General features: G+C 38.5%; 1 protein-coding gene and 1 pseudogene across 7 annotated transcripts in view; both read right to left on the reverse strand.

Annotated features, from left to right (window-relative positions):
* Window positions 1-27,289, reverse strand: part of MICU1 (mitochondrial calcium uptake 1) — a 236,443-nt gene that overhangs the window by 156,842 nt on the left and 52,312 nt on the right. For all 7 annotated transcript variants that reach the window (XM_032256311.1, XM_032256308.1, XM_032256312.1 and 4 more), the window contains exons 2-4: window positions 27,066-27,227; window positions 23,551-23,719; window positions 11,883-12,045 (exon numbers count right to left, since the gene is read on the reverse strand). In XM_032256311.1, coding sequence (XP_032112202.1) covers window positions 11,883-12,045; window positions 23,551-23,719; window positions 27,066-27,226 — 493 coding nt within the window. In that variant the 5' untranslated portion in view covers window position 27,227. The remainder of the gene's footprint in view (window positions 1-11,882; window positions 12,046-23,550; window positions 23,720-27,065; window positions 27,228-27,289) is intronic.
* LOC116535393 lies at window positions 7,429-9,501 on the reverse strand (annotated as a pseudogene).

Here is a 27,289-nt window from a genome sequence, read left to right on the forward strand (position 1 = left end):
TTTAGATCTGTTGGGTATCCTGGGATACAGCATGTGTGAAAAATACGACAAAACTAAGTTGAAATATGAGCTACTGGCTATAGTCCAGCCATCTCTGATAGAAATTCAAACTACAAAAAATCTACAGCCTCACTTTGTTCCTTATCTCAACACACATAGGAATAATATATCTTTTACTTCTGCTGCATCAACATTTCTAGAAGTTCCTGTTCATGAGCAAATGAAAACGAAGCCAAATTTCCCACTGAATCTCATTTCAACACATCCTATTTTCCTCATGATTACTGTTGATGAAAAAAACAAACTCTGAAAAATATTTGAAGAGATTATTCTGAGCCAAATGTGACGACCATAACCAGTGACATGGCCTCAGGAGGTCCAGAGGATATGTGCCGAAAGTGTTACAGCTTGGTTTTACATATTTTAGGAAGACATAAGACATCAGTTAATACATGTAAGGTATACACTGGTTTGGTCCAGAAAGCCAGGACAACCTGAAGCAGGGGAAGGCCTTATAAGCAAATTCAAAGATTTTCTGACTAGCAATTGGTTGAAAGAGTTAAATTATTATATAAGATCTGGAGTCAACAGAAAGGAGTGTCTGGGTTAAGACAGGGGTTGTGGAGACCAAGGTTCTTATTACGTAAATAAAGTCTCATAGGTGGCTGCCCTTAGGGACAAAAGATGGCAAATATGTCCTACTCAAGCCTTTAAAAGGTGCTATACTCTCAGGTAATCTCTTCAGGACCAGACAAAGACCAGCAAAAGGGAAGGCAATTCTCTACTGAATGTAAATTTCCCCCAGAAGAGACAGCTTTGCAGGGCCATTTCAAAATGTGTCAAAGAAACGTATCTTGCAGTAAAATACTTTCATTTCTTTCAGGGCCTGCTATCCTTCATGTTTTGCTATATTAGGCTGGAATGTGGTATCCTTTGCTACAAAGAGTCTGTTTTGTCAGTCTTAAATATCTGTTTTAATGTTAATGCTAATCAGTTATGCCTGAGTTCCAACAAAGAATATAATGAGGCATAACCAAACCCCCTTCCCATCATGGCCTGAACGAGTTTCTCATGTATCTTTGGAATGGCTTTGGCTAAGGGCAGGGGTCCATTCAATCAACTGGGGGAGGAGGGCTTAGATTTTTATTTTTGGTTTACATTCTCATAGTACAAGAAAAGCACTTATTCATTATTCTGACTTTTTATAAAAGTCAGGAACATGCTTAGCATATTAGAGATTTAGTAATTATTCTTTTCATGCAATTGGTCTTTCAATAATTAAAAAACAAAATATTTCAAAGTAAAATGCCAGAATGCAAAAAAGCGATTAGTATAATATCCAAGAGGATAAAAATAATCTTTATGTGATGAAATGATCTTTAGTGTCCTGTCTAAAGTCTTACTTCATTTTTAACACTGGAAGCAAAATACAGTCTTATTTAAATTTATCGATACAGGCCTGGTGTGGTGACTCACACCTGTAATCCCAGCACTTTGGGAGGCCAAAGCTGGAGGATTGCTCGAGCCCAGAATGTTAAAATCAGGCTGTGTCAGAGGCATTCGAACCAGAGGGACTCCATCTTGAATAGGGGCTGGGTAAAATAAGGCTGAGGCCTACTAGTCACAGGATGAGATACAGATCACAAAGACCTTGCTGATAGACCAGCATGTGGTAAAGAAGCAGCCCTAAACGCACCAAAACCAAAATGGTGATGAGAGTGATCTCTGTTCGTCCTTATTGCTCATTACATGCTAATTATAATGCATTAGCAATGCTAAAAGACACTCCTCCCAGCACCACGGAAGTTTACAAATGCCATGGCAATGTCAGGAAGTTACCCTATATGGTCTAAAAGGAGGAGGAACCCTCAGTTCTGGTAACTGTCCACCCTTTCCTGGGAAACTCATGAATAATCCACCCCTTGTTTAGCATATAATCAAGAAAGAACAATATACTCAGTCGAGTAGCCCATACTGCTGCTCCACCTATAGAGCAGCCGTTATTTATTCCTTTACTTTCCTAATAAACTTGCTTTCAATTTACTCTATAGATTCGCCTAGAATTCTTTCTTGTGCAAGATCCAAGCTCCTGCGGTATGGATCAGGACCCCTTTTCCAGTAATACCTGGGCAACATAGTGAGTCCCCTATCTCTACTAAAAATCAAAAAAATCTCCTCCAACTAAGGAAAAAAAGAATCCTTCAGAGAGTTTAAAATGAAAGAGCTTAGCTGTTTTTAAAAACCAAGTGAGATAAACCAGAACATCTGAAAACATACATCAGCTGGTACAAAGCATAGGTACAACTTTAAGCAATAGTGTACCTACTAGAATAATGTTGCACATCAAATGTATTTTCAGATTTTCAAATAAGAATAAAATCACAAATTTTCAAAGTTTGTTTTTAATTGTTTAAGAAATATATTTACTTCCTATGCTTTTTCCCTAGAAAATTCCATTTGTGGAGAACATACAGCAATACTGTCTAATATTTAGTTTGCTGAGAAAAGGAGGTATAAACACCTCCTCGGTCATCCATCCCTTTCTTTCCGTTAGGGAGGAATCTCTCTATAGCTATTACCACTGTTGCTGTTATGTATTTCCAATGGCATTGCCCCTGAAACCTCTTGGAAAAAAAAAATGTAGGCAAGAAACTGATCTAAAATCTTAACTCTCTTTATATTTAACTGTGTTCATTTCTTTCCATTCTCATACATTTACTTTGGATCATATTATATTAACTCAGGTTAAACTGTCCTCTGATATGGTTAATGCAGAGATATTTTTTGGATGATAATCAGAGATGTGTTTTCTTTTCTTTCTAACGTTTTAGGTTTTAACCTTTCCTTCCAGTGGAATAACACTAATTTGACTGTCTCTTCATGAATCGGCCATCAATATCTATCTATTATTTTATATTTTGAGCTTTGGCCTACTAAAATAATGAACACAAAGTACTCTACAGAAATTTCTGAATGTCTGGTAAAGATTCTTAATCAATAGCACAGTTTTCTGTAATTAAACAGTGGTAGGTAAGAAGTCAAGGCAGCTTCTACTTGGAGAGCTCACATATTGCTGCACTACATCTCTCCAAAAATCCACTTCTTTGGCTGAGCCCTAATTTATTTAAATTCTAGCGCTCCACTTTAATTTACGTAGTCTTACTAAATCTTCTAAAATGCCACCAGATTTTCCATGTTTCACATCCAGTGTGATTTGGTCAATTAAACCCTCAAGTCCATGACATTCCCACAAAAAACAGAAAAAATGATAAGGTTTTGGAGAGACTTAAAACCTACACATATAAATTAGAATGTCTTAAATACATTTCAGTTGAGGAAAAACTTTTAAAAAAAAAAAGCTTAAACTAATTGGTAAGAAAAATTAAATCTGCTAACCTTTTGGCTTAGTTACCATCCTGCCCCAAAGTCGAAAAGAAAGCTATCCTAGATACAGTGTTTATAAACGGTATGTTCTCAAGTAAACCATGTTTGCTTGTTTTTCATACCTATGCAGAATGAGTCTAGGCCTAGAAAACGCTTTCTTTGCCATTTTCCTTAATGGGCTCCATCCTGAACTCAGTAATTCTAGTTAAGAAACAGTAGCTAAATTAAAAAGACCACCAATGGGACTAAAATACCTCTTTCTAGAATTTAACTAGGTATCTTGAAATCCTTTGTAAAAGAAATTTATATCTATAAAGGAAATCTCCATTAGAAGGTGTCTACTTGTATGCATCAGAAACTCTAACCACTGTTTTAAATTTATATAGTAAGTCATACCTTTGTTTAAGGTGCTTTTCTGGCCATCTTGTCTTAACTGAACTTTACTTACACATTTTTTCCTTTGTTTGAGCAAGTAATGATACTATATTTAGGCCTAAAGTCTTAGCTCTGTGCTTTTGAAATATAAATTTTCTTTTTTCATTTAAGAGTTGTCCCTTTAGATTTGGAGTTGCCTAGCTAACAACTGCTTAGGCAATGAAACAGGTAACTGGAAGAGTAATAGTCTGAATGGGGAAAATAAAAACTATTTAAAAGCCAGCAAATGAGAAACCTTTATGAACACTATAAGATCAGTCTGTCTCTAGGTCTATATATGTTATGTGTATATAATAATGTTTGGTAAATAAAGCTGGTTTTTAAATTATTGGTAAAGTAGAAATGGGTTCAAAATTGTCAGTTAAATACAATTCAATACTTGCTTAGTTTGACTGTAAGCTTATGTTTCTGGTTTCGAGCCTATGGATTTGGGGGATCCTGATAAGTGACTTTCGTGAGATCTGGAGATAGTTCTCAGTGCCTAGGCCAGCAGCTACAAATTAGAGGAAAGCCTAACGTGGCCCCCTCCTTTCTTGCCCCAGCTTTGGTTCCTGGCTATTCTGGATGGGGCTGGATCCTCTTGGCGTCTTCACAGCTCAGTCTTCTGACCTGAGCTCTACATCTGGTATGTGAATTCAAGACTCAAAACAGGTCCTGTCCCCTTCATGGTTATCATGGATACCAGGTGGCTACTTGAGACCCAAGATGACTGGGGAAGACATTAGGAAGGGTACCTCTATCACAGTTTCACAATTATTTCAGTAATTAAAAATCTTATACACAGCTAACTACAATCACCATGTCTTCTAAAAGAAAAATCTTAAAGTTATATTATGTTAAATTAAATAATAACCAAAAAATCTGAGTCATTTGTAAGTTAAAATGCCAAAACATTCATTATTAAACAGAAGTTTACGTGTATATACCTCGGTATGTTATTTATACGGTATAGAAAAGCTAAATATATTTAGATTAATAAACAATAATCTGAGAAAACATCTTCCGAAAAGTTATAAAATGGTTTTCCTGCACAAATACTAATATAAAACAGTTCAAAATTACTTGCTAAGGATTTCATTAGAAATTAGAGTTGCTAACAGTTAATGTAGTTAATACATGTAATTAAAACTACTAAATGTGAAAAAAAATTCTGTATTGAGAGTGTATAAACAAAAGCAAGATATGCTTTTGATGAGAAAAGTTATAAAGGCAAGAAAATGTGTATTTGTTTAAAAAATTGTCTAGTTTGAAGTTACTTAAAAGGAATAAAACAGGATATAAATAAAACTAAAATACAAAAAGCTGAAAAAATAAGACTATATAAGAAATTATAAAAGATTTGTGGGGCCGGGCGCGGTGGCTCAAGCCTGTAATCCCAGCACTTTGGGAGGCCGAGACGAGTGGATCACGAGGTCAAGAGATCGAGACCATCCTGGTCAACATGGTGAAACCCCGTCTCTACTAAAAAAATACAAAAATTAGCTGGGCATGGTGGCGCGTGCCTGTAATCCCAGCTACTCAGGAGGCTGAGGCAGGAGAATTGCCTGAATCCAGGAGGCGGAGGTTGCGGTGAGCCGAGATCGCGCCATTGCACTCTAGCCTGGGTAACAAGAGCGAAACTCCGTCTCAAAAAAAAAAAAAAAAAAAAGATTTGTGGAAATCTGGTGGTCAAAACTGACTAAAATTAATTTGTTTATAAGGTTTTATTAAAGAAGTTTAATATTGATATTACACTAATACAAAAGTATTATTTGGTTTTTCTCTTTTGAACAAAAAATCTCATATAGTATTAATAAGTGTTACTAAAATATTGCTGTTCCCTTTTCAAGTAAAATGCAAAAAAAAAAAAAGAACGAAGGAGAGACAGATTGTGTCTCCTGCTCTCTTTCTCAGGTATTTTGATTATTCAGAAACCACAGTCTCCTCTCTATCAAAGAGTAAAGGTTTTTGCTTTACTTGTTTATTTCATTTTTCCCGCCTCTAACCTAATATTGGAAATGAGGATTTTTGCTTTTAAAAACATTTTTATCATTTTGGCAACATGAATGATTATTATTTTAGAGTGACCTGTGATCCTATTTGGTCAAGTGTTTTAACCCTTTGACATATTTGACAGCCTTCCTAAAAATCAAATTTCAACTTCAAAATTAAGTCTTTTTGGTTGACCTCTCACTTTAGGATACTACAGAGGGAACCTGAAGCATCCAAAAGAGATAAACAGGGTTATCTGATTTGTTAAATTACAGGAGAAGCACTGTCAAATAAGAAATAATGTTTAACCTTCTTCAATTTATATTTTTATAAATTTTAATAATATATGTTCCAAAATTGTATAGGGTTCCTAAAATTCTAGTATGTCTGGATATGTACCATCAGTTATAATTATGGTTGTTATGTTAAATCATTGTAGGCCACAGAAATAACCAAATTTCCTTGTCAACTATGTTTTAAACTAAACCATTTTAAGTTGTTTCCACATTTAATTGCTTAATTCTAATGCAGTTTCTGAAAAATTCACAAGCAAGCAAAATCTTGGAGCATTATCTTCAAAGAGGTTCACCAAACGATGGCATGGAATGCACCCTTAAATACAGGTTTCTGATAACTTTGGGATAATATTATTGAAACTCGGTAAGAATTCTCAGAACTCTAATGAAGAGATTGACTGGTTTATAAAACTGCTAACCAAAGTAGGACAAAAATTAATTGAATACTAAGAAAATACTTTGCCAGATTTTCATGCTATATCAGCTGGTACTGAAACTGTTTAGATAAGCAATGTGAATGAACCCCATGGCCCAAGTAAAATTACTTACGAGAACTCATATTAAAACAAAACGTAAATACAAGTTTTGTTTCTCTAACTTAGGTGGATAGGTATTTAGGAGAATATAAGTCTAATGTTAAGTGTGGACTCATAGAGAACCTGAATGGCTGCCTTGTCCTTCTTGAGCCCTTAAAGCTTTCATTATTAAAAGCTCTGCAATTTTCATAACTCATCATGGAAGAGATAAAATGATCCAAATTAAAAATATATGTTGGTGTGGTGACTGTTCTACATTGCTAAATCGTTTATGGCAATGTTTGGTTTGTCACATCCATAATCCTGGGAAGACAATCAAAACTTCATATTCATTTCTGCTACTTGATGGGCCATTTAAACATTTATAAATGGATTTCATTCAGTTGTGCTTTCTTTGAATTCACTCAGGGCAAAAGAATAAATAAATGTATCCTTACAGAAGAATATAGACACTTGATAATTGACTTGCGATGCATGACCTTTGTTCAAATTCACCTCAATCACAAATGAATTTGGGTATAGAGAAAACACATTTAATAACTTCATCTAGGCTGGGCGTGGTGGCTCATGCCTGTAATCCCAGCACTTTGGGAGGCCAAGCAGGCAGATCACCTAAGGTGAGGAGTTGAAGACCAGCCTAGGCAACATAGTGAAACCCCATCTCTACTAAATATACAAAAATTAGCTGGGCATGGTAGCGCTTGCCTGTAATCCCAGCTATTTGGGAGGCTGAGGCAGGAGAATCGCTTGAACCTGGGAGACAGAGGTTGCAGTGAGCCGAGATCGTGCCACTGCACTCCAGCCTGGCGACAGAGCTAGACTCTGTCTTGAAAAAAAAAAATACATAAACATACAAAGAAGAATAAAATAATTTCTGATAATTTCAACATTCACAGAGTTAACACTTTGGTATATTCATTTTCAGTCACTTTTTATGTATTTTCTATATGGGTGAAACACAAAGGATAGAGAAACATGTTAAACAACACCTTATGGATGCAATCAGTAAAATCCAGAATGTGGGAAATTCTATAATACAAATGACCTATATTCTTCCATAAATAAATGGTGTCTAAGTTTGGTTTCCTTAAAAGCAAGGACTAAGAAAAGTGAAATAGGTCCGCAGAAAAAGCCAAATTCAAGGGTATGCTATTAAGTTGACTACCACTGTAGACAACCCGAGCTCAACTCCCCTTGGCCCATCTGAGGAACCATGTAGTTTGTATATCAGAATCGATCATGGAAGACATTGAAAAAATGGGTATCCACCAATTCTCAGCAGTAAGTGTTAACGGCTTTGTACCTCCAAATGTGTGCATGTGCCAACATGGCTGAGTGTGCTCCTACAGGTGTCCCATGCTACAGCAGCAGAGATGCCCCATAGAAAAAAGCAACAGATACACAACATAGCCGAGGTTTTGTCCTGTCAGGCTGCAACTCTGTACAAATAACTGCTGCAGCAGCAACCTGAGCAAAAAGATGGGCTGAGAAATGTGAGACGAGACACAAAATATGTCTCACATAAATGGCAATAAAAAAATACATAAAAGAAAAAAAAACTGTAGATGAAGACTGAAGAGACATATCAATCAAATACAGTGTGGAGGTTGATTTAAACAAACCAACTGTAACATTTATTTTTTAGATACAAAAATTTGAACAGTGTCTGGATATCTGCTATTAAAGAATAACTGCTGTCTGCTGTCTGCTTTAAGAGCAAACTGGTCAGATGAATATTACTGCTTCCCATTTTCAACCAGTAAATAGTTGCCCCTGATAAATTGACAGCCAGGAGTCTGTGAAGAATGCTCAAGATATGTTATATAATACAACATGCCTGTTCACAGGGGGAAAATCCTAGGAAATAACTCATGTGTACTTCATTTCATCATACAAGACAAGCACAAAAGCACCACTCATGCCTTTCAGGATAATGGACCTTGCACCCTTAAAAAAAGCTTTGCCTCCTTCATCATGAGCAATCTGCTTCCAGCAGTCAAGCGTGCCTGTGTATATGATGTCAGTTCCTTTGCGCCCTGACTGCAACAACACGTAGCAGTGAATGGTGTCAAATAGATAGGAAGTCAACCCAGCAACAGCAGTGGCAGTCTGTGTGATCATCCAGCTGATGACAACATGAGTGTTCCTGGGATCCGGAAGCATTCCCTTTACAGTGTCATAGATACCAAAGTAGGCAGCTTAGTAGATGATAATACTCTACACAGACATGTTAAAACTTTGGTATAGTCCCTTAATCCCATCAGATTTGTAGATCTTAACCAGGCAGTCGTTGAGGCCTCCGAATTCCCTTTCAGCTCCAGCTTTACCCACATCGGCTGCTAGATGGGTACAGGCAAAACCAAGAGGGGTACACAAAACACAAGAATGTGGCTCCAGCAGCACCCCCTGATGCCAGATTCCCTGCAAAGTAGTGCCAAAACTGGGTCCTTTTGTCCACATCACCAGGAAGATCTGCTTGCATTTATCTTTGAAGGCAAAGTTAAGAGCCTGAATGGGGAAGTATTTGATAACATTGACCGGGTTACCGCACCAGAAGGACAGTACTCCCTGCTCCTTGGGAATACGGACCATGCAGTCTATAATGCCCTTGTATTGCTTATCTGCAGTGATCTGCTTGCTGGCATGCTGCACCTGCAACAGCAGCTTGACCCACTCGATGGGCGCTACTGCTGTCTTGGAGATGGCTGCAGCCACTCCACCTGCCAGGAAGTCCTTAGCGAAGGACACAGTGGCATCTGTCACGCTGAAAGGAAAGAGGAGGCAGGCTGCTGCAGGACGGGACTAGGCTGGGAACTGGCTTTGACTCCAGGGCTGTAGGGCTCTACATAGTTTTTATTTGACCTAGAGATATGTGAATGTTAATAATGTGGGCAAAATATTAATAAACTGTCTGGTTAGAAAATGACATCAATATTTTTGGTTCCCTAAGCTCACTTTGTTATTTCATGTGTCTGTACTTTCTTTTGAGACAGGGTCTAGCTCTATTGCCCAGGCTGGGGTGCAGTGGTGTCATCTCGACTCACTGCATCATCCACCTCCCAGGCTCAAGCCATCCTCCCACCTCTGCCTCCCAAGTAGCTGGAACTACAGACACACATCACCGAACCTGGCTAATTTTTTTATTTTTCATAGAAATGAGGTTTTGCCATGTTGCCTGGGTTGGTCCTGAACTCCAGAGCGCAAATAATCTGCCTGCATCAGCCTCCCAAAGTGTTGGGATTATAGGCATAAGCCACACAGCCTGACCCATGTGTCTGTATTTTTGGCCATACAATTTACTCACTCTGAATGATGTCCTTTCTTTCTCCTACATGTAATGAGCTATTATTCATTTTTCAAAACCCAACTCAAATAGCACTCCATTTAGGATGTTTTCCCATATGCTGTCTAAAGAATTAGTTTCTTAGCTGGATGCAGTGCTTATGCCTGTAATCTTGGCACTCTGGGAGGCTGAGGCAGGTGGATCACCTGAGGTCAGGAGTTTGAGACCAGCCTGGCCAACATGGCGAGACCCCATCTCTACTAAAAAATACAAATTTAGCTGGGCATGGTGGCACATGCCTGTAATCCCAGCTACTCAGGAGGCAAGGCTGGAGAATCACTTAAACCCGGGAGGTGGAGGTTGCAGTGAGTTGACATCGCACCACTTCACTTCAGCCTGGGAGACAAGAATGAAACTCCATCTCAAAAAATCAGAAGAATTAGTTTCTTTATATCCTACTCCTATAACATACATAGTCATGTGCTGCATAATGATGTTTTGGTCAACAATGGACTGAACATACAGTGGTGGTCCTGTAAGATCATAATTGAGCTAAAAAATTCCTAGTGCCTAGTGACTTTGTAGCAATAATAACATCGTAGTATGACTATTTTATTGTTAAAATAAATTTAGCATAGTCTAAGCGTACAATGTTTATAAAGTCTATAGGTGCACCATTTTCCATCCTTTGTACCATATTTTTAGTATACCTTTTCTATGTTTAGATGTGTTTGGATACACAATTACTTACCATTGTATTACAATGGCCTACTGTATTCAGGACAGTAACATGTCATACAGGTTTATAGCCTAGGAACAATAGGCTATACCATATAGCCTAGATGTGTAGTAGGGTATGTCATCTAGATTTGCATTAAGTACTCCACGACATTTGCACAATAACGAAATCACCTAAGGACACATTTCTCAGAACATATCCTCATCATTAAGTGACCTATGACTGTAGAAACAATTCTTGCTATTTGTAGTTATGTTCTATACAGTCACAGTAGACAATGAATTAGTGAATATCAACTTATTGCTCTTGGGGAAATTCAGGATTAAATTCCTTTGAGCCTATGGTTACAACATTTTCATAATCAATCAATATATAACTTGGTTTTATTTTATCTTATTTGAGACAGTGTTTCGCTCTTCTTGCCCAGGCTGGAGTGCATTGGAGTGATCTGGGCTCACCACAACCTCTGCCTCCAGGGTTCGAGTGATTCTCCTGTCTCAGCCTCCTGAGTTGCTGGGATCACAGGTATGCACCATCACACCTGGCTAATTTTGTATTTTTAGTAGAGATGACGTTTCACCATGTTGGCCAGGCTGGTCTGGAACTCCTGACCTCAAGTGACTCGCCCACCTTGGCCTCCCATAGTGCTGGGAGTATAGGCATGAGCCACCACACCCAGCCTATAACTTGGTTTTATGTGTATGAAAGTTAGAATATTGATTAGATCATTCTTCTTTTTAAATGTAGGTGTTTATAAATTTCCCTCTGAGCACTGCTTTTGTGGCATTGCATAAGTTTTGGGAGGTTCTATATTCCTTTTCATTCAACTGAAAGCATTTTCTAATTTCCTTTGTGATTATGTATTTGATCCACTGGTTGTTTAAAAGTGTGTTAATTTCATACTTCATAAGTGTTCTAGTTTTCCTCACTAAAGAGTGACTTGATAGCAGTTATACATGTAATGTATTACCTTCAGAAACATTCTAATTACAGACAATGAATCTCAAACAGAGGGGCTCAATTTCCTCAACCTCTTACCCTGGTTGCACGTTGCCACATTAGACTGAAGCCTTCTCTTTTGTACTCCTAAAGCCTAGCACAATGCCTGATACTCAATAGCCACACAGTTGATATTATTATTATATGGGCCTGTAAGATTTAAGTACTATGTAGAAAGAAACAAAGTAGCTTATAACAAAATAAATATCACAATCTTATATTTCACTTTAGCAGCTTACGTTCTGGTTGCTTTTCATTGGGTGTTATGGATCGCACAAAATCTTCTGGCGTCATAAATACTTCTGCTTCACCAGGCTCACTGATGACTTTCAAGGTGGCAAAATATCGGAAGATTTTGTCTGGTGTGGAGTAGGCTCGAATCCTATTCTCATATTCCATCACCTAAAGTTAGAAATTTAGAAAGTGTTACTATATTAAGCAATGCTCAGATGTTCATATATTCTCATCATCACTGCTCATCAATTCTCGTATATTTTCCATCTTATTTTGGGGGTAAATTCTATAATATCTTTTTTTCTATAATTAGTTTTTTACTATTACAAACAAATATCAAAAATTTTTGATATTCTTGGAATTTTTTATTTCTTGCAACGTACCATTCATATTCCAGTTGAGGCAATGCTCATGTAACTTTTGTTTAGGACTTTGTTTAAAGAATTTTCTAATTTCTTAAATCAGTGAAGGCTAGCAAAATTTTTAAATGTCGAAAAGAAATTTCAGAAGATTTCAGTAATAGGGTACAATGTCATATATATGCCAATCTATAGGTTCTTCAATACCAAGTCATTTTTTCTATTTTTTTTACAATCCTTTTTCCAGAAGACTTTTTTAACACTCTCTTTTTAAAACGTTATTTTTATTTTTGTAGAGAGAGGGTCTCACCAAATTGTCCAGGCTGGTCTCAAACTCCTGGGCTCAAGTGATTCTCCTACCATAGCCTCCCACAGTGCTGGGATTATAAGCATCAGCCATTGTACCTGGACTAAATACCAAGTTTTTATAAAGGGATTGATTTTACAGTTTCTACTTCTATATAATTTCCTAATTCCTAAAACAAAACATACTTTAGATTTCATAGGTTTGAAAAGTTAATAGGTCTTCAAAAACAAAGTACATTGAATGATGGCATAGAAAAATTATATATCATGGAAACCCAATTATTAACAGGTCTGAAGCAACAGACTTTTGATTATAAAATTAAATGAACTGCCAGAGATCCTTTACATATGGCATATTTAGAAAGCAGCAGAGTTGGGAATCACACAAGCAAATGTTGGAATAGCAACAAAATCAAGAATGGCATACATTTAACTAAAAGGCTGTCAAGTTAATATGGAAGTTCACTCCCTTATCTGGTATATAAGCCCCCATTCTGTACATGGAACATAAAAAATACTACGCCAGCCACATAATATTTTAGTGAAAAAAATTTCTCTCATACCTGAATTTTATATGTTGAAATAGCTATCAATAAATAATATCCTATCAATAACTGGCTAGAAAATGAGTCAAGGCAATAAAACCTACAATCTTATCAGTTCCATGTCTATAAAGCAATTTACCAATGTTAAGAAAAAACTTCCTCCCGAAGTGCTGGGATTACAGGCATGAGCCACCACGCCAGGCCTTCACTGATGTTTTAAATTTGCCACATTAACAATTACTATAACTGTCAGTCCTGGCTCGATGTCACTTTGAGATCATTGGCAGCAACTGTTTAACAAAGGTCTCAATTCCACATGTGCTTTTAGCAACTGAAAAAAGACTGCAGATTTGTAACCACATATGACAGGAATTTTTTCAACGCTAACTTGTAATACAATCTGAATCGATTTCAGAGGAGACCTTAACAAAAGATTGAGCATGTGGCAAACACACTAAAGAGCTCTGCAACCCTTTGGCAGCCTTGAGACTTAGCTACAAGTCTTAAATCAAAGGCATTTTATATTATACAACAACCGTCTGCTGGGAAATAATGGCTACAGAAGAAATATCTTTCTTTAGGCCATCTGTATTCTTGTTCTTCCTCTGAATAACAACAAAAAAGAAACCATTTGGAATGTTTGGGGTGTATGAGCAGAAATTACTACCAACAAGGACATTGTGACTTTGTGAACTAAAAAGTTAAGTCAATCATATACAAAAAGATAGAAAAATAAGAACTTAAAAATCAAGAATTTTAAGACAAAATCAGATTCATTTTTGGAATAATGGGTCAAAGAAAGCAACAAACTTAGTGTACTCCCACATTGGTAGAATTTGGTATATACCTACTGTATGGTATATATTTTGCCTTTTTTTACTTAGCATTGTATCTTAGCCTGGTTAAAAGGAATAACAAACTATCACATAAAAAGCTTGGAATACAGCATCCAAGATAACAAAGGCTTGGAAGTAGCAATATATAGGAAAGTGTTGAAGGATTTTGGGATGTATAGCCTGAGAAAAGACATACTAAGAGAATTATGATAGTTCATTCAGTCATTTGCCTTATAAGAGTTTCCTGAGCATCATTAAGACACCTGTCTTCAATAAAACTGCCAGAGTTAACTGGATCAAAATGTGGGCATTATTTTTCCCATATGAACTGCATCAAGCAGTAACCAAAGAGTACTTATAACCAAATAGTAGATGAGGGATATTGTCTGTTTATAAAATATTCCAGTTGCTAAATGAAAAAGGGGTTTGATAAAATTAGAATTTCATTTTGCAACTTCAATTAACAAATATAGGCAATGGACATCAATAATTCTTAATAATGCAAAAAGAAAAGCAACTAGACATTAGGAGTCTTATGAGAAAATAACATAATATCACCACTAATCTTACTTCAGGGATCAAACCTGAGTCTGACTGAGCCTCAGAATCCAGCTGCCAATATTCAGGTAATATAGAGAAAAGAGGAACAGGCTGAAGTGCACTGTGCATAAGCATCAGTAAAACCTAGACCCTAGGAAACTTTATAGGTCAAATGGCCTGCATTCTGTCATCTGTAGTTTAAGAGGCTTTAAAGATATATCATCAAACAAAACAGGCAAGATTAAACTATATGTCTAGGGATAAACATTGGAGTGGGAAAACTATGAAGAACAAAAATAAATGGTTACTATAAAAATCATTTTAGGTTTCTTATATCTGCATAAAACAACAGTAAAACAATTATTTTTTTTAAATACAGACATTGGCTCACGCCTATAATCCCAACACTTCGGGAGGCCAAGGCAGGAGTTCCAGACCAGCCTGGCCAATGTGGTGAAACCCCATCTCTACTAAAAATACAAAAATTAGGGAGTTGTGGAGGTACATGCCTGTAATTCCAGCTACTCAGGAGGCTGAGGCGAGAGAATTGCTTGAACCTAGGAGGCAGAGGTTGCAGTAAGCCAAGATTGCACCACTGCACTCCAGCCTGGGTGACAGAGTGAGACTCTAACTCAAAAAAACAAAAAATATAAAAAACAAAAAAAAACAAACAGACATTCTATGTGATGCTGTACAGCAAAACCAGACTCATAAAGAAGAACTCCAAATAGTAAGAGTATTTCAAAATGAAGCAAAAAATTCCCCAGCATAGGAGGTATTCAAGGGAAAGATGAAGAAGAATATGAAGATCATTATCATAATTATCTCCCCTAAAAAGGGGGGGCTATGAGGATCATTTTAAATCCTTGTGTTTACAAAATGCTGTCATCTTTTAGTTTACTGTTACTTAACTTCACAAAACAAAACAAAAAAGCAGAGGAACCAATAAAAAGTAAGCCCCAGCTTGAGACTTGAATTTTAGAAAGGAAAAGTACATTGTTATAACCACACAAAAAATTCTTCAGGAAGAAAAAAGTTTTTTTTTTTCTGTGATTTGACAACTTTAAGTGATATGGACCAGTGGTGAATGACACCATTCCTCCATTCTTAATGGCAGAAGCAAGAGGAAAAGAATATAAAAAGAATGAGTCTACCCAAGTTGGTAGTACTGACTGTGCTGAGTACCTCACTCACTCAAACAGCACTTTAAACTACTCCTGGGCTTGCTCCTTGAATGACACCACACACAGTAAACAGATGGTCCAAGAGGAGTTTCGCTGCTCCCATTACCAACCACATTACTGCAAAGGATTACTTATCTTTTGACCACGGATGGAAGATTAGATGAGATGAGCAACTGATGCCTCAACCTGCATTGTAGTCCATATCACCACCACAGGCTTCTGCTTCAAAAACCTGTATTGTCTGTTTCAGTTGGTTTACAAATGAAGTAAGAGGAGAGGACAGGGGAAGAATGAGCTCTTTCTATTGTTAAAAGGGACATATTTTCCTTTGATCATGACACCAATTAATGCAAGTGACGGTAAATCCCTGTGGGCCCTGATACCAGAAACAATACATGGGCATGGGATGCAGACTGAGGCCACACGTGGAAAAGGTAGCAGGCAGAAAGGTTTTGTAGATATATCATGTGGCTGGCACATTCTCTCAAGAGGTGACAGCCTAATCTGTAACCTAACAGTTGTCCTCCATTTTAGAGACTCCCTTTCCTTTTGCTAGTCAATTTCTGGCCAACCATAATAATGACCATCTATCATAGGATAACATCTTAAGTAATAATAATAGTAATAATATAAGTCAGTTCCAATATTAGCATTTTTTGTTTTTTATTTTTTTGAAACCAAGTTTCACTCTTGTTGTCCAGACTGGAGTGTAATGGTGTGATCTCAACTCACTGCAATCTCCACCTCCCAGGTTCAAGCGATTCTCATGCCTCAGCCACCCAAGTAGCTGGGATTACAGGCGTGTGCCACCATGCCCAGCTAATTTTTTATTTTTAGTAGAGACAGGATTTCACCACGTTGGTCAGGCTGGTCTTAAATTCCTGACCTCAGATAATCCACTCACCTTAGCCTTCCATAGTGCTGGGATTACAGGCGTGAGCCATTGCACCCAGCCCCATATTAACATTCTTAACTGTCAGTCAAAATAAGTCCTCAAATTATTAAAGAATATATTTTTTCATTTGTTGTATCTTATTGATGTGTAAAAGCATGTCTGTAAAAATTTCTTCAACATATTTTGCCTATGTTGAAAAATCTGGCCGGGCATGATGGCTCTTGCCTGTAATCCCAGCACTTTGGAAGGCAAGGCAGGCGGATCAATCACCTGAGGTCAGGAGTTCGAGACCAGTCTGGCCAACATGGCAAAACCCACTCTCTAATAAAATATAAAAATTAGCCAGCCAGGCATGGTGGCGAGTGCCTGTAATCCTAGCTACTTAGGCTGAGGCAGGGAGAATCACTTGAACCCAGGAGGCGGAAGATCCAGTGAGCCGAGATTGCCATTGCCCACCAGCCTGGGTGACAGAGCGAGACTCCGTCTCATAAAAGATTGTGGCCGTGATTCTTAGCCTGTCTTTTAAAACAAGCATATTAGTTAGGGTAGGTTAAAATGCTATTACAAATACACCTTAAAACACAATGGCTTCAATAAAATGAAAATGTCTTTCTCACTAAGATACAACCCACAGTGTACGTTCCCGGTTGGCAGGAATTGAAAAGTTCTTTCGTGTACTCAAACTGAAGTCAGCCAACATGTGGCTTCCAAGGTCAGTTCTACCCATCACCATTCCAGCTCTCAGAAAAGGGGAAAGAACATTGAAAAACTAGGTGGGAGTTTTAGGAACCAGGCCTAGAAGTGGCTCAGATCACTCAGGAGCCAGGCCTAGACGTGGTTCAAATTACTCCTATTCAGTGGACAACTAGCGATCTCCACCACAGTGGATACAACGAAAAATTAAGGCTCAAGATCACATTTAGAAATCCTAAGATCACTGAAATGACATGACAATAACTGACCAAGGTTATACCATGAACAAAGTCTTGTGACCAAAAGACATAATGTTAAATGAATATAGTATAAGGAGCAAGGGTTTTGATGTTAGATAGATTTAAATTTTATTCTTACCTCTATGAGTAACCAAATGTATGATTTTAGACAAGCTACTAAATTCCTTCACACAATAAACTATATATTTTTATAAGTGTATGTCTAGATACACACTAACACAAATATTTATATACATACATATATGGATTCATGCATATAAATATATACTATGGTACACAGAAAATGCTCAATAATTGCCTTCCATTTTTCTATTCATTCTGTTGTTTGTAAATAAGTAAACTGATTCAAGTGTCCATCAGCACACTACTTTCCTTGGCATTTTGTTTGGCATATATATTTTACATCTTTTAATATTCATGTTTTCCTATCAATCAATTTAAAATTACAATGAATTGAACTAAATAATTTGGCTTTTTAAAATGAAGATGCCACTAAACATAGTCTCAAATGAATAGCTCAGAAACAATGCAGGCAAAATTACCTGAAATATAAAAATAACAAACCAGATCTTTACTGAGCAAGAGTCTAAACAGCAGCAACACTTTCTGTAAATGGATCTCACAATTCAAAGAGCAATTTTATAGCTGAAAAGTAGAGAAACAACAGTGAGGTTCCAATAAACTTAGAATTCTCTGGTTTTTGAGCCTGTGCTCTAAAAATACGGATATCATTAGTAAATTTAAAGATGAGAAAATTTTAAAGGCATAACCAGTTCAAAACAAGATAACATCTCTGTGGGTCAGAGACGACACAGAAATATATTGTGATGGAAGAAATAAAGTTATAGGCTTCTGGGCCTCAGTCTGAAAACAGGCAAAGCAATTATGGGCTCATAGTATATGGGATGAAGGGCAATAAGTGTGCAGAAAAGGAGGCATGGACTCAGAGCAAAATTCACTGAATAAAACCAGAAGAAGCTACTGCAGGGCTTCTCTTGACCATAAAAGGAGTGAAGTTTTAGTAAGCTGCTACCTAGAGAAAATACTTATTTAGAGCATTTTCCACAGCTTTGCCCCAGAACCTCTGCTAAACTATTGTTGGGCTCAGTGACTGGATCTTCAATACAATGAGAAGCAAGCACAGAGCTATGAATCTAAGAACTACTTCTGAAGGCCTAGCAGGTGAGAGAAAGCAGCCACTGAAGCAATAAATGGGAAAAAGTAAGAAAAAACAAACAAAGCAAAAGGGGCAGCAGCGGGAAGATCTCTTGAAGCCAGGAGTTCGAGACTAGCCTGGGCAAGACCCCATTCTATAAATCTTTTTAAAAATTAGCTGGTTATGGCAATGCATGCCTGTAGGCCTGGCTAATAGGACTGAGGCAGAAGAATTACCTGAGCCCAGAAGTTCGAGGCTGCAGTGAGCTTTCATTGTGCCATTGCATTCCAGCCTGGGTAACAGAGCAAGACTCTGACTCTACAAATTTTATTCTTTTTTAATTAGCTGGGGATGGTGGCACACACCTGTAGTCTTTACTACTCCAGAGGCTGAGGCAGCAGAATTGCCCACTGAGTGTGAGGATGCAGTGAGCTATGATTGTGCTACTGTACTCTAGCCTACGTAACAGAGTGAGATCCTCTCTCCAAAAAAAAAGAAAAAAACCCCACAAAAAACAAAAAAGCAAACTTAGCATACCAGTTTACCTCTGAAGAAGATGGAAGAAGATGGGGGAGGAAAGGGACTGAAGAAGAGTATAAAAGCAATGTATTTTTAATATTCATCTCGTTTTAAAAAAATCTGAAGTAAGTATTAAAATTTGACAAAATTGAGTGTTGGGAGAGTGTTCATTATTCTCTATTTTTTCTCTGAATATTTGAAATATTACATAAAAATTAAGAGAACATAAAAGAACAAAAGTATAAATGAAAAATGAGAGTGCCAGGCACAGTGGCTCATGTCTGTAACCCTAGAACTTTGGTAGGCCAAGGTGGGAGGATTGCTTGAGCTCAGATGTTTGAAACCAGCCTAGGCAACATAGTGAGATCTCATCTCTACACTCAGTAAAATTTTTTAAAAAATAAATTTAAAAAAAGAAAAAATTAAGAGAAAAGTGAGAATAGAATGTGGAGGACAACATGTAGGGCAGGGGTCCCCAGCCCCAGGTTGCAGACTGGTATTGGTTGGGGGCCTGTTAGGAACCAGGCTGCATCGCAGGAGTGAGCAGTGGTGGAGCATGGCTGACTGAGTTCCCCCTCCCGTCAGATCAGCAGCAACATGAGATTCTTACAGGAGCACAAACCCGACTGTGAACTGCACATGCAAGGGATCTAGGTTGCGTACTCCTTATTAAAATCTAATGCCTGATGATCTGTGGTGGAACAGTTTCATCCCCAAACCGCCCCCTCCCACTCTGGTCGGCGGGCAAACTGTCTTCCACAAAACCAGTCCCTGGTGCCAAAAAGGTTGGGGACCGCTGATGTAGACATCACAGGACCAGACAAGAGGACAATAAATCAATGAGAAAGCAGCAAGAGGAAAATAGATGATCAAAATAGATAAGAAAAAAGGATTAAAATATGCAGTTTAAGAAGGACTTGGTGTGTTGCTGCCATCTCTCTTGCTGAACAGTCTCTGTACCTCTCACTGAACTTCCGATAGCACCATGTTGGAACAGAGATTCACAACCTTTGTGGTCCACAGGAGGCACGAGGCACTATAAGGAGGGCTCAGGGAAGAACATGCCATTTTCAGTAGAAGACAAGTGGTGGTTACTAATTATAATGACTTTGTACTTTAGGTCTGGATTTTATGCACATTTCTTTATAGTAAGACACCAATTGCTTAAGAAACAAGGATGTTTTAATTCATCTATGAAACACATATGAAGAACATTTTAAGAGGCACGATCACTGAAAAATAAATCAAGCCCTTGAATCTACATAGGATAATAGATATGTTTTTATTAAATTTATGACATAAGTCAGGCATGATGGCTCATGCCTATAATCCCAGCACTTTGGGAGGCCAAGGTGGGCAGATCACCCGAGCTCAGGAGTGCAAGACCAGCCTGGCTAACATGGTGAAACCCCATTTCTACTGAAAATGCAAAAATCAGCCAGATGTGGTAACAGGCACCTGTAATCCCAGCCACTCAGGAGGCTGAGGCATGAGAATCACTTGGATCATGGAAGCAGAGGTTGCAGTGAGCTGAGATCACACCACTGCACTACAGCCTGGGCAACAGATCAAAACTCTGTCTCAAAACAAACAAACAAAAACCAAAACCTATGGCATAAAAATGTGGTTTATTATTTCTTAAATTATGAATAGAGAAACCCTTAACATGTCTGTCTAGACCATGTAAAATAATGAATATACAAAGAATGACTGAAAAAAAAACCGAATAAAGACAGAATAAGTGATGAAATAGATTACTGGAGATAAAGGAAGACATTAAAACAACCATCCTTGAACAGGGAAAAGACAGCTCTTCATCTGAAACTTCAGTGAAAGAAATAAGAACTATCTCAAACACAGATCAGATAGGTTTTATAACTATAAGTGTTAGAATTTAAGTAAATCACAGTGATAGCTTTAATTTTTTCTATGACGTATAAGACATGCCCATCTGCTGAGCAGAAGGCAGGAGCAGAAAACAGAAGTAGATTCAAAAAAGTAGGTTTATTTGGGACATTTTATCTGTATTTTGCAAAATGGAAAGTGTGATTGGGCTGTAGATAAAACTACTGGCACAGGGTAAAGCTGTGCTTTCTTTGAATCCACTCAAGGCAAAAGAAGAAATAAATGGGCCGGGTGCGGTGGCTCACGCCTGTAATCCCAGCACTTTGGGAGGCCGAGGCGGGTGGATCACGAGGTCAAGAGATGGAGACCATCCTGGTCAACATGGTGAAACCCCGTCTCTACTAAAAATACAAAAAATTAGCTGGGCATGGTGGTGCGTGCCTGTAGTCGCGGCTACTCAGGAGGCTGAGGCAGGAGAATTGCCTGAACCCAGGAGGCGGAGGTTGCGGTGAGCCAAGATCGCGCCATTGCACTCCAGCCTGGGTAACAAGAGCGAAACTCCGTCTCAAAAAAAAAAAAAAAAAAAAAGAATAAATAAATGCACCATTACAGAAAAACAAGGACACTTGATAATTGACTTGTGATGCATAACTTTTGTTCAAATTCACCTCAATCAGAAATGAATTTGGGTTTGGAGAAATCACATTTAATAACTTCATCTATGCCGGGCACGGTGGCTTATGCCTATAATCCCAGCACTTTGGGAGGCCAAGGCAGGCGGATCACCTGAGGTCAGGAGTTGAAGAATAGTCTAGCCAAAATGGTGAAACTCCATCTCTACTAAAAATACAAAAATTAGCTGGGCATGGCGGTGCACACCTGTAATCCCAGCTACTCGGGACGCTAAGGCAGGAGAATCGCTTGAACCCAGGAGACAGAGATTGCAGTGAGCCAAGATCATCCCACTGCACTCCAGCCTGGGTGACAGAGCAAGACTCTGTCTCCAAAAATTGAAAAACAACTTCATCTAACAGATGAAACCAGACAGAAGATCCAGATTTTACAAAGAACTCTTCTTGCAAATACGCACACCACACACACACAAATAACTCAAATTATCTTGTTGCATTATTAGCTATAGTTTACCAATTGAAGGCAACTCCCTGAATTTTAACCTTAACATGCAAAATGACTAAGAAATCCATCCTTTTCATTGTTCATCACTCATGTTTGTGGAACTCAAACACCAGATATCACAGGAACTGCTGCAGTGGAATTGAAACTTTGTTAAGGCAAAGCTACATAACAGCAGGTTGTGTTAACTGCATAAAATCTTTTTTGTTTTTTTGAGATGGAGTCTCGCTTTGTCATCCAGACTGGAGTGTACTGGCGCAATCTCTGCTCACTGCAACCTCCACCTCCTGGGTTCAAGCAATTCTGCCTCAGCCTTCCCAGCAGCTGGGACTACACATGTAAGCCACCACGCCAGGCTAATTTTTGTATTTTTAGTAGAGATGAGGTTTTACCACATTGGCCGGGTTGGTCTTGAACTCCTGACCTCAGGTAATCTGCTTGCCTCAGCCTCCCAGAGTGCTGGGATTAAAGGCATGAGCCGCTGTGCAGGGCCTAATCACATAAAATCTTGATAGACATTTGAAGTTTGTGCTGTCCTCAAAGTTACTTGGTTTTCTAGAAGTTATGTTTCCGAAGAGATTTTATTCTCCCTCTACAACTTGATATCAGAAATACCACAAAGACTCAACCTAACATATATGATCATATTTAGCATCAGGAAGATCCAGAAAAAAAAAATCACCTTAGGCAGCTGAACTGAAAGAACTAAGAAAGAATATGCTAATCATGGTTATTGGTCCTAGATCCTTTTAATTACCTCCTTCAACTTCACATTCCAAGAGTACTTTTGGCTTAGAACATGATGGCAAACAGCAAAGTGACAACTTGAAAGTGAGTATAAACCATCTGAAACATGATCAAAAAGATGGAACTAAGCTGGGCATGGTGGCTCACACCTGTAATCCTAGCACTTTGGGAGACCAAGGTGGGCGGATCACGAGGTCAGGAGTTCAAGAACAGCCTGACCAACATGGTGAAACCCCGTCTCTACTAAAAATACAAAAAAAAATTACCCAGGCGTTGTGGCGTGTGCCTATAATTCCAGCTACTTAGGAGGCTGAGGCAGGAGAATCACTTGAACCTGGGAGGTGAAGGTTGCCCTGAGCCAAGATAGTACCACTGCACTCCAGCCTGGGCAACAAAGCAAGACTCCTGTCTCAAAAAAAAAAAAAAAAAAAGGAGAAAGAAAGAAAAGAAAGAAGAAAGAGAAAGAAAGAAAGGAAAGAAAGGAAAGAAAGGAAAGAAGGAAGGAAGGAAGGAAGGAAGGAAGGAAGGAAGGAAGGAAGGAAAGAAAAGAAAGAAAAGAAAGAAAAGAAAGAAAAGAAAGAAAGAAAGAGATGAAACTGCATTCCTCTAATTTAGGATATACTTCTAATCAACTTAGAAGGCTATGTTTCATACTTTTCTGTCTCTGAATCCAGAACGTTTCTTCTTTTTCTCTTCTGGGTGAGGCTCAAGATCTGCAGTCTTTTTTTCATGGTTACAAATGTCCCCTTCATCTTTATTCTTTCCTTTATCACCAGTGTCAGTCTTCAGGTTGTCTACATATGGTGGAGCTTCTGCATGAGCCCTGGATACGCAAAAAAGAAATCCAGGTTAATCCTGACGTCCATCATATTAACCAAATAAGCTAACAGATACAGCTTAGCAGAGCAGCAGCATTGGAATTTGTCAAATATTCTACATGAAGAAGCTCTTCAAATGATCTCTGGGTATATATCCCAAAGAAATGAAAGGGTCTCAAAGAAATATTTGCACATCCATATTCACAGCAGTACTATCACAATACCTGAAAGGTGGAAACGACTCAAAAGTCTACCAACAGATGAATAAACAAAACATGTTATGTACATATAATGGAATATTCTTCAGCCTTAAAGGGGAAAGAAGTCCTATCACAAGCTACAAATGGATCAATCTTGAGGGCCTTATGCTAAGTGAAATAAACCAGTCACAAAAACATATGACTTCAGTTACATGAGTTACCGGGAGTATTTAAAATCACAGAAACAGAAAGTAGAACGTGGGTTAGCAAGGGGTGAGGGAAGGGGAAATAAGGAAGTTGCTCTTGAATGAGTTGAGTTTCAGTTTTGCAACATGACAATGTTCTGGAGATCTGTTTCACAATGATGTCAATACACTTAAAACTACTGAACTGCATATTTTAAACTGGTAAAGACATGTGACAGAAGCCCTCATCCAAGATCTTCTCATGGAAACCAGACACAATGAGCCCTTCCAGTACAAAAACTAAACGGACTTCCAGACATAGCGCCCCTCCTCATTCTTAATCCCACTCCAATTCTTCCCATTCTCATTCTCCCAACTGTCCCAATTGTAACTGAAAGGGTAGAATATCAAGGTCTTTAGAAAAAAAATGGTTAAGATGGTAACTTTTATGTTATGCATCTTTTACCACAATAAAAAGGTACATAAATAAAGAAGAAATAAGGGCCCAAAAGATAATACAAGTATTTCCTTTTTTAAAAAATAATACAAGTATTTCTGGTAGTTGAAGCCATTGCTGTAATGATATAATACTAAAATTAATTAAATATTACATAGCTGATTAAATAATAATGATGTACAAAAAGAAGACTTTTGCTTACAGCCATAATGGAGCAAACTGTAATGGATTTGACTTCCTACTGGGGCAAAAATACAGAAAACTAAACAAAATATATGATTGCTTTCAGATACTGCACAGTATGCAACTCTCTAAGAAAATGGAGCCCTGGCTGAGCATGGTGGCTCACACCATGCTGTAATCCCAGCACTTTGGGAGGCCATGGTGGGAGGATCACTTGAGGTCAGGAGTTTGAGAACAGCCTGGCCAACATGGTAAAACCCCATCTCTACTAAAAATACTAAAATTAGCCAGGCGTGGTGGCACGTGCCTGGTCCCAGCTACTCAGGAGGCTGAGGCAGGAGAATCGCTTCAACCCAAGAGGTAGAGGTTGCAGTGAGCCGAGATCACACCACTGCACTCCAGTCTGGGTGACAGAGTGAGACTTCAAGAAAGAAGGAAAAAGAAAGAAAGAAAGGAAAGAAAAGGAAGGAAGGAAGGAAGGAGAGAGATAGAGAGGAGAGAGAGAGAGAGAGAGAGAGAGAGAGACAAGAAGGAAGGAAGGAAGGAAGGAAGGAAGGAAGGAAGGAAGGAAGGAAGGAAGGAAGGAGGGAGGGAGGGAGGGAGGGAGGGAGGGAGGGAGGGAGGGAGGGAGGGAAAGAAGGAAGGAAGGAAGGAAAGAAAGAAAGAAAGAGAGAGAAAGAGAGAAAGAAAGAAAGAAGGAAAGAAAGAGAGAGAGAGAAAAGAAAAGAAAAGAAAGAGAGAGAGAGAGAAAGAAAGAAAAGGAAAGAAAGAAAGAAAGAGAGAGAGAGAAAGGGAGAGAGAAAGAAAGAAAAAGGAAAATGGAGACTATAATTGCCCAGAATTGCTGTCTGGAAACATTTTCTAGACCACAAAGAAGATCTCAGGCCAAATACAGTGATCTTGCTAAATTAAGTTGACAGAGATTGAAGTTTGGAAAAGCTGAGGTGCCTGGAATTGGTGAGGCAGAGGACTCAAAAGGAAAGTCACACAGAGAAAGAGCTCCAAGAATCTATACGGAACACTCTTGGGTATTGAGTCAACACTAAGCAGTGCATTCTTAGGATGAAACTACACCAAATAATTGCCAAGGAGCCATAGGCCAATCAATTTCCAGAGCTCACAAACAGGAAACAATCAAGCTCTGCCAAGTCAGAGCAGAGGAACCTCACTGAACACCCAAGGCATTTAGTAACATCCCAGAAAGATTATGCTATATTAATAGGGCTAAATTAGCCCTAGAGGCTGGACATGGTGGCTCACGTCTGTAATGCCAACACTTTAGGAGGCTAAGGTGGGCATGTCACTTGAGCCCAGGAGTTTGAGACCAGCCTGACCAACATGGTAAAACTCCATCTCTACTAAAAATGAAAAAAAAAAAAAAAAAAAAAATTAGTTGGGAATGGCGATGCATGCCTGTAATCTCAGCTATTTGGGAGACTCAGAATTGCTAGAACCCAGAGGCAGATGTTGCAGTAAGCTGAGATCACACCACTACACTCTAGCCTGGGCAACAGATCAAAACTCTATATCAAAAAACAAACAAAAATAAAAAAGAGTTACAGAGTCAGAAAAATAGTACCTATGCATTTTAAGAAAGAGAAGACTGTGGCTCACTACATTTTCTCTTCTCTCCAAGGTACTTTCCATAACTAGTGAAAAAAACTATCAGGCACACAAAAGTACCAAAGTTTCTTAGTTAATTTCACAGGGTCACCAAATTGTGAAGTCTCAGAAAGCATTCATTTTCTTTTTTCTTTTTTTTTTTTCCTCAAGACAGTTTCACTCTATCTCCCAGGCTGGAGTGCAGTGGAACAATCTTGGTCCACTGCAACCTCCACCCGGCTCCCAGGTTCAAACAATTCTCCTGCCTCAGCCTTGCTCATGCCACTGTGTCTGGCTATTTTTTTGTATTTTTGTAGAGATGGGGTTTTGCCACGTTGGCCAGGCTGGTCTCGAACTCCTGACCTCAAGTGATCAGCCCACAATTGGCATCCCAAAGTGCTGGGAATACAGGCATGAGCTACCACACCTGGTCAGAAAGCATTCATTTTCTAAAGCTGCTATTGCTACCCCTATCCCATTATTTAAAATGTTCAGCAGAGGAGACAAGCAGACCTTGAAGCACAGTGCTTCCTATTTATTGCCTTGGTATGATACTTGAATTCTTTGAAACATCTTATTTCATATGCGAATATTAATAATAGCAAATGATCTGGGCAAGAAATTCTGATACAGAGTTAAGCCAGAAATCAACTCCTTTCTGACAACAGAGATGACCAGAAGAATAAACATACATGCAAGAACAAGATGGTTGGACAATACTCACCTCTTCCACAAAAGACCAGTACTTGCAGTTACTGCAGATGCTCCCAGAAAAGCCACCATCATTAGTCTTCGCCGGATCTGGATAGGCTGTGATCCTCCATGGTACCATCGAGACCCCACAGCCAGTTCCGCCAAAGCAGAAAGTGAGTTCAGACGAAACATCCTGTGGACAATAAGTAGAAATGTCACTCCTAGCTAGTAGCAGTTATGATGATGATGATGATC

Source organism: Sapajus apella, unplaced genomic scaffold (assembly GCF_009761245.1).
Source record: "Sapajus apella isolate SASKATOON/1434 unplaced genomic scaffold, GSC_monkey_1.0 scaffold94, whole genome shotgun sequence".
NCBI lineage: Eukaryota > Metazoa > Chordata > Mammalia > Primates > Cebidae > Sapajus > Sapajus apella.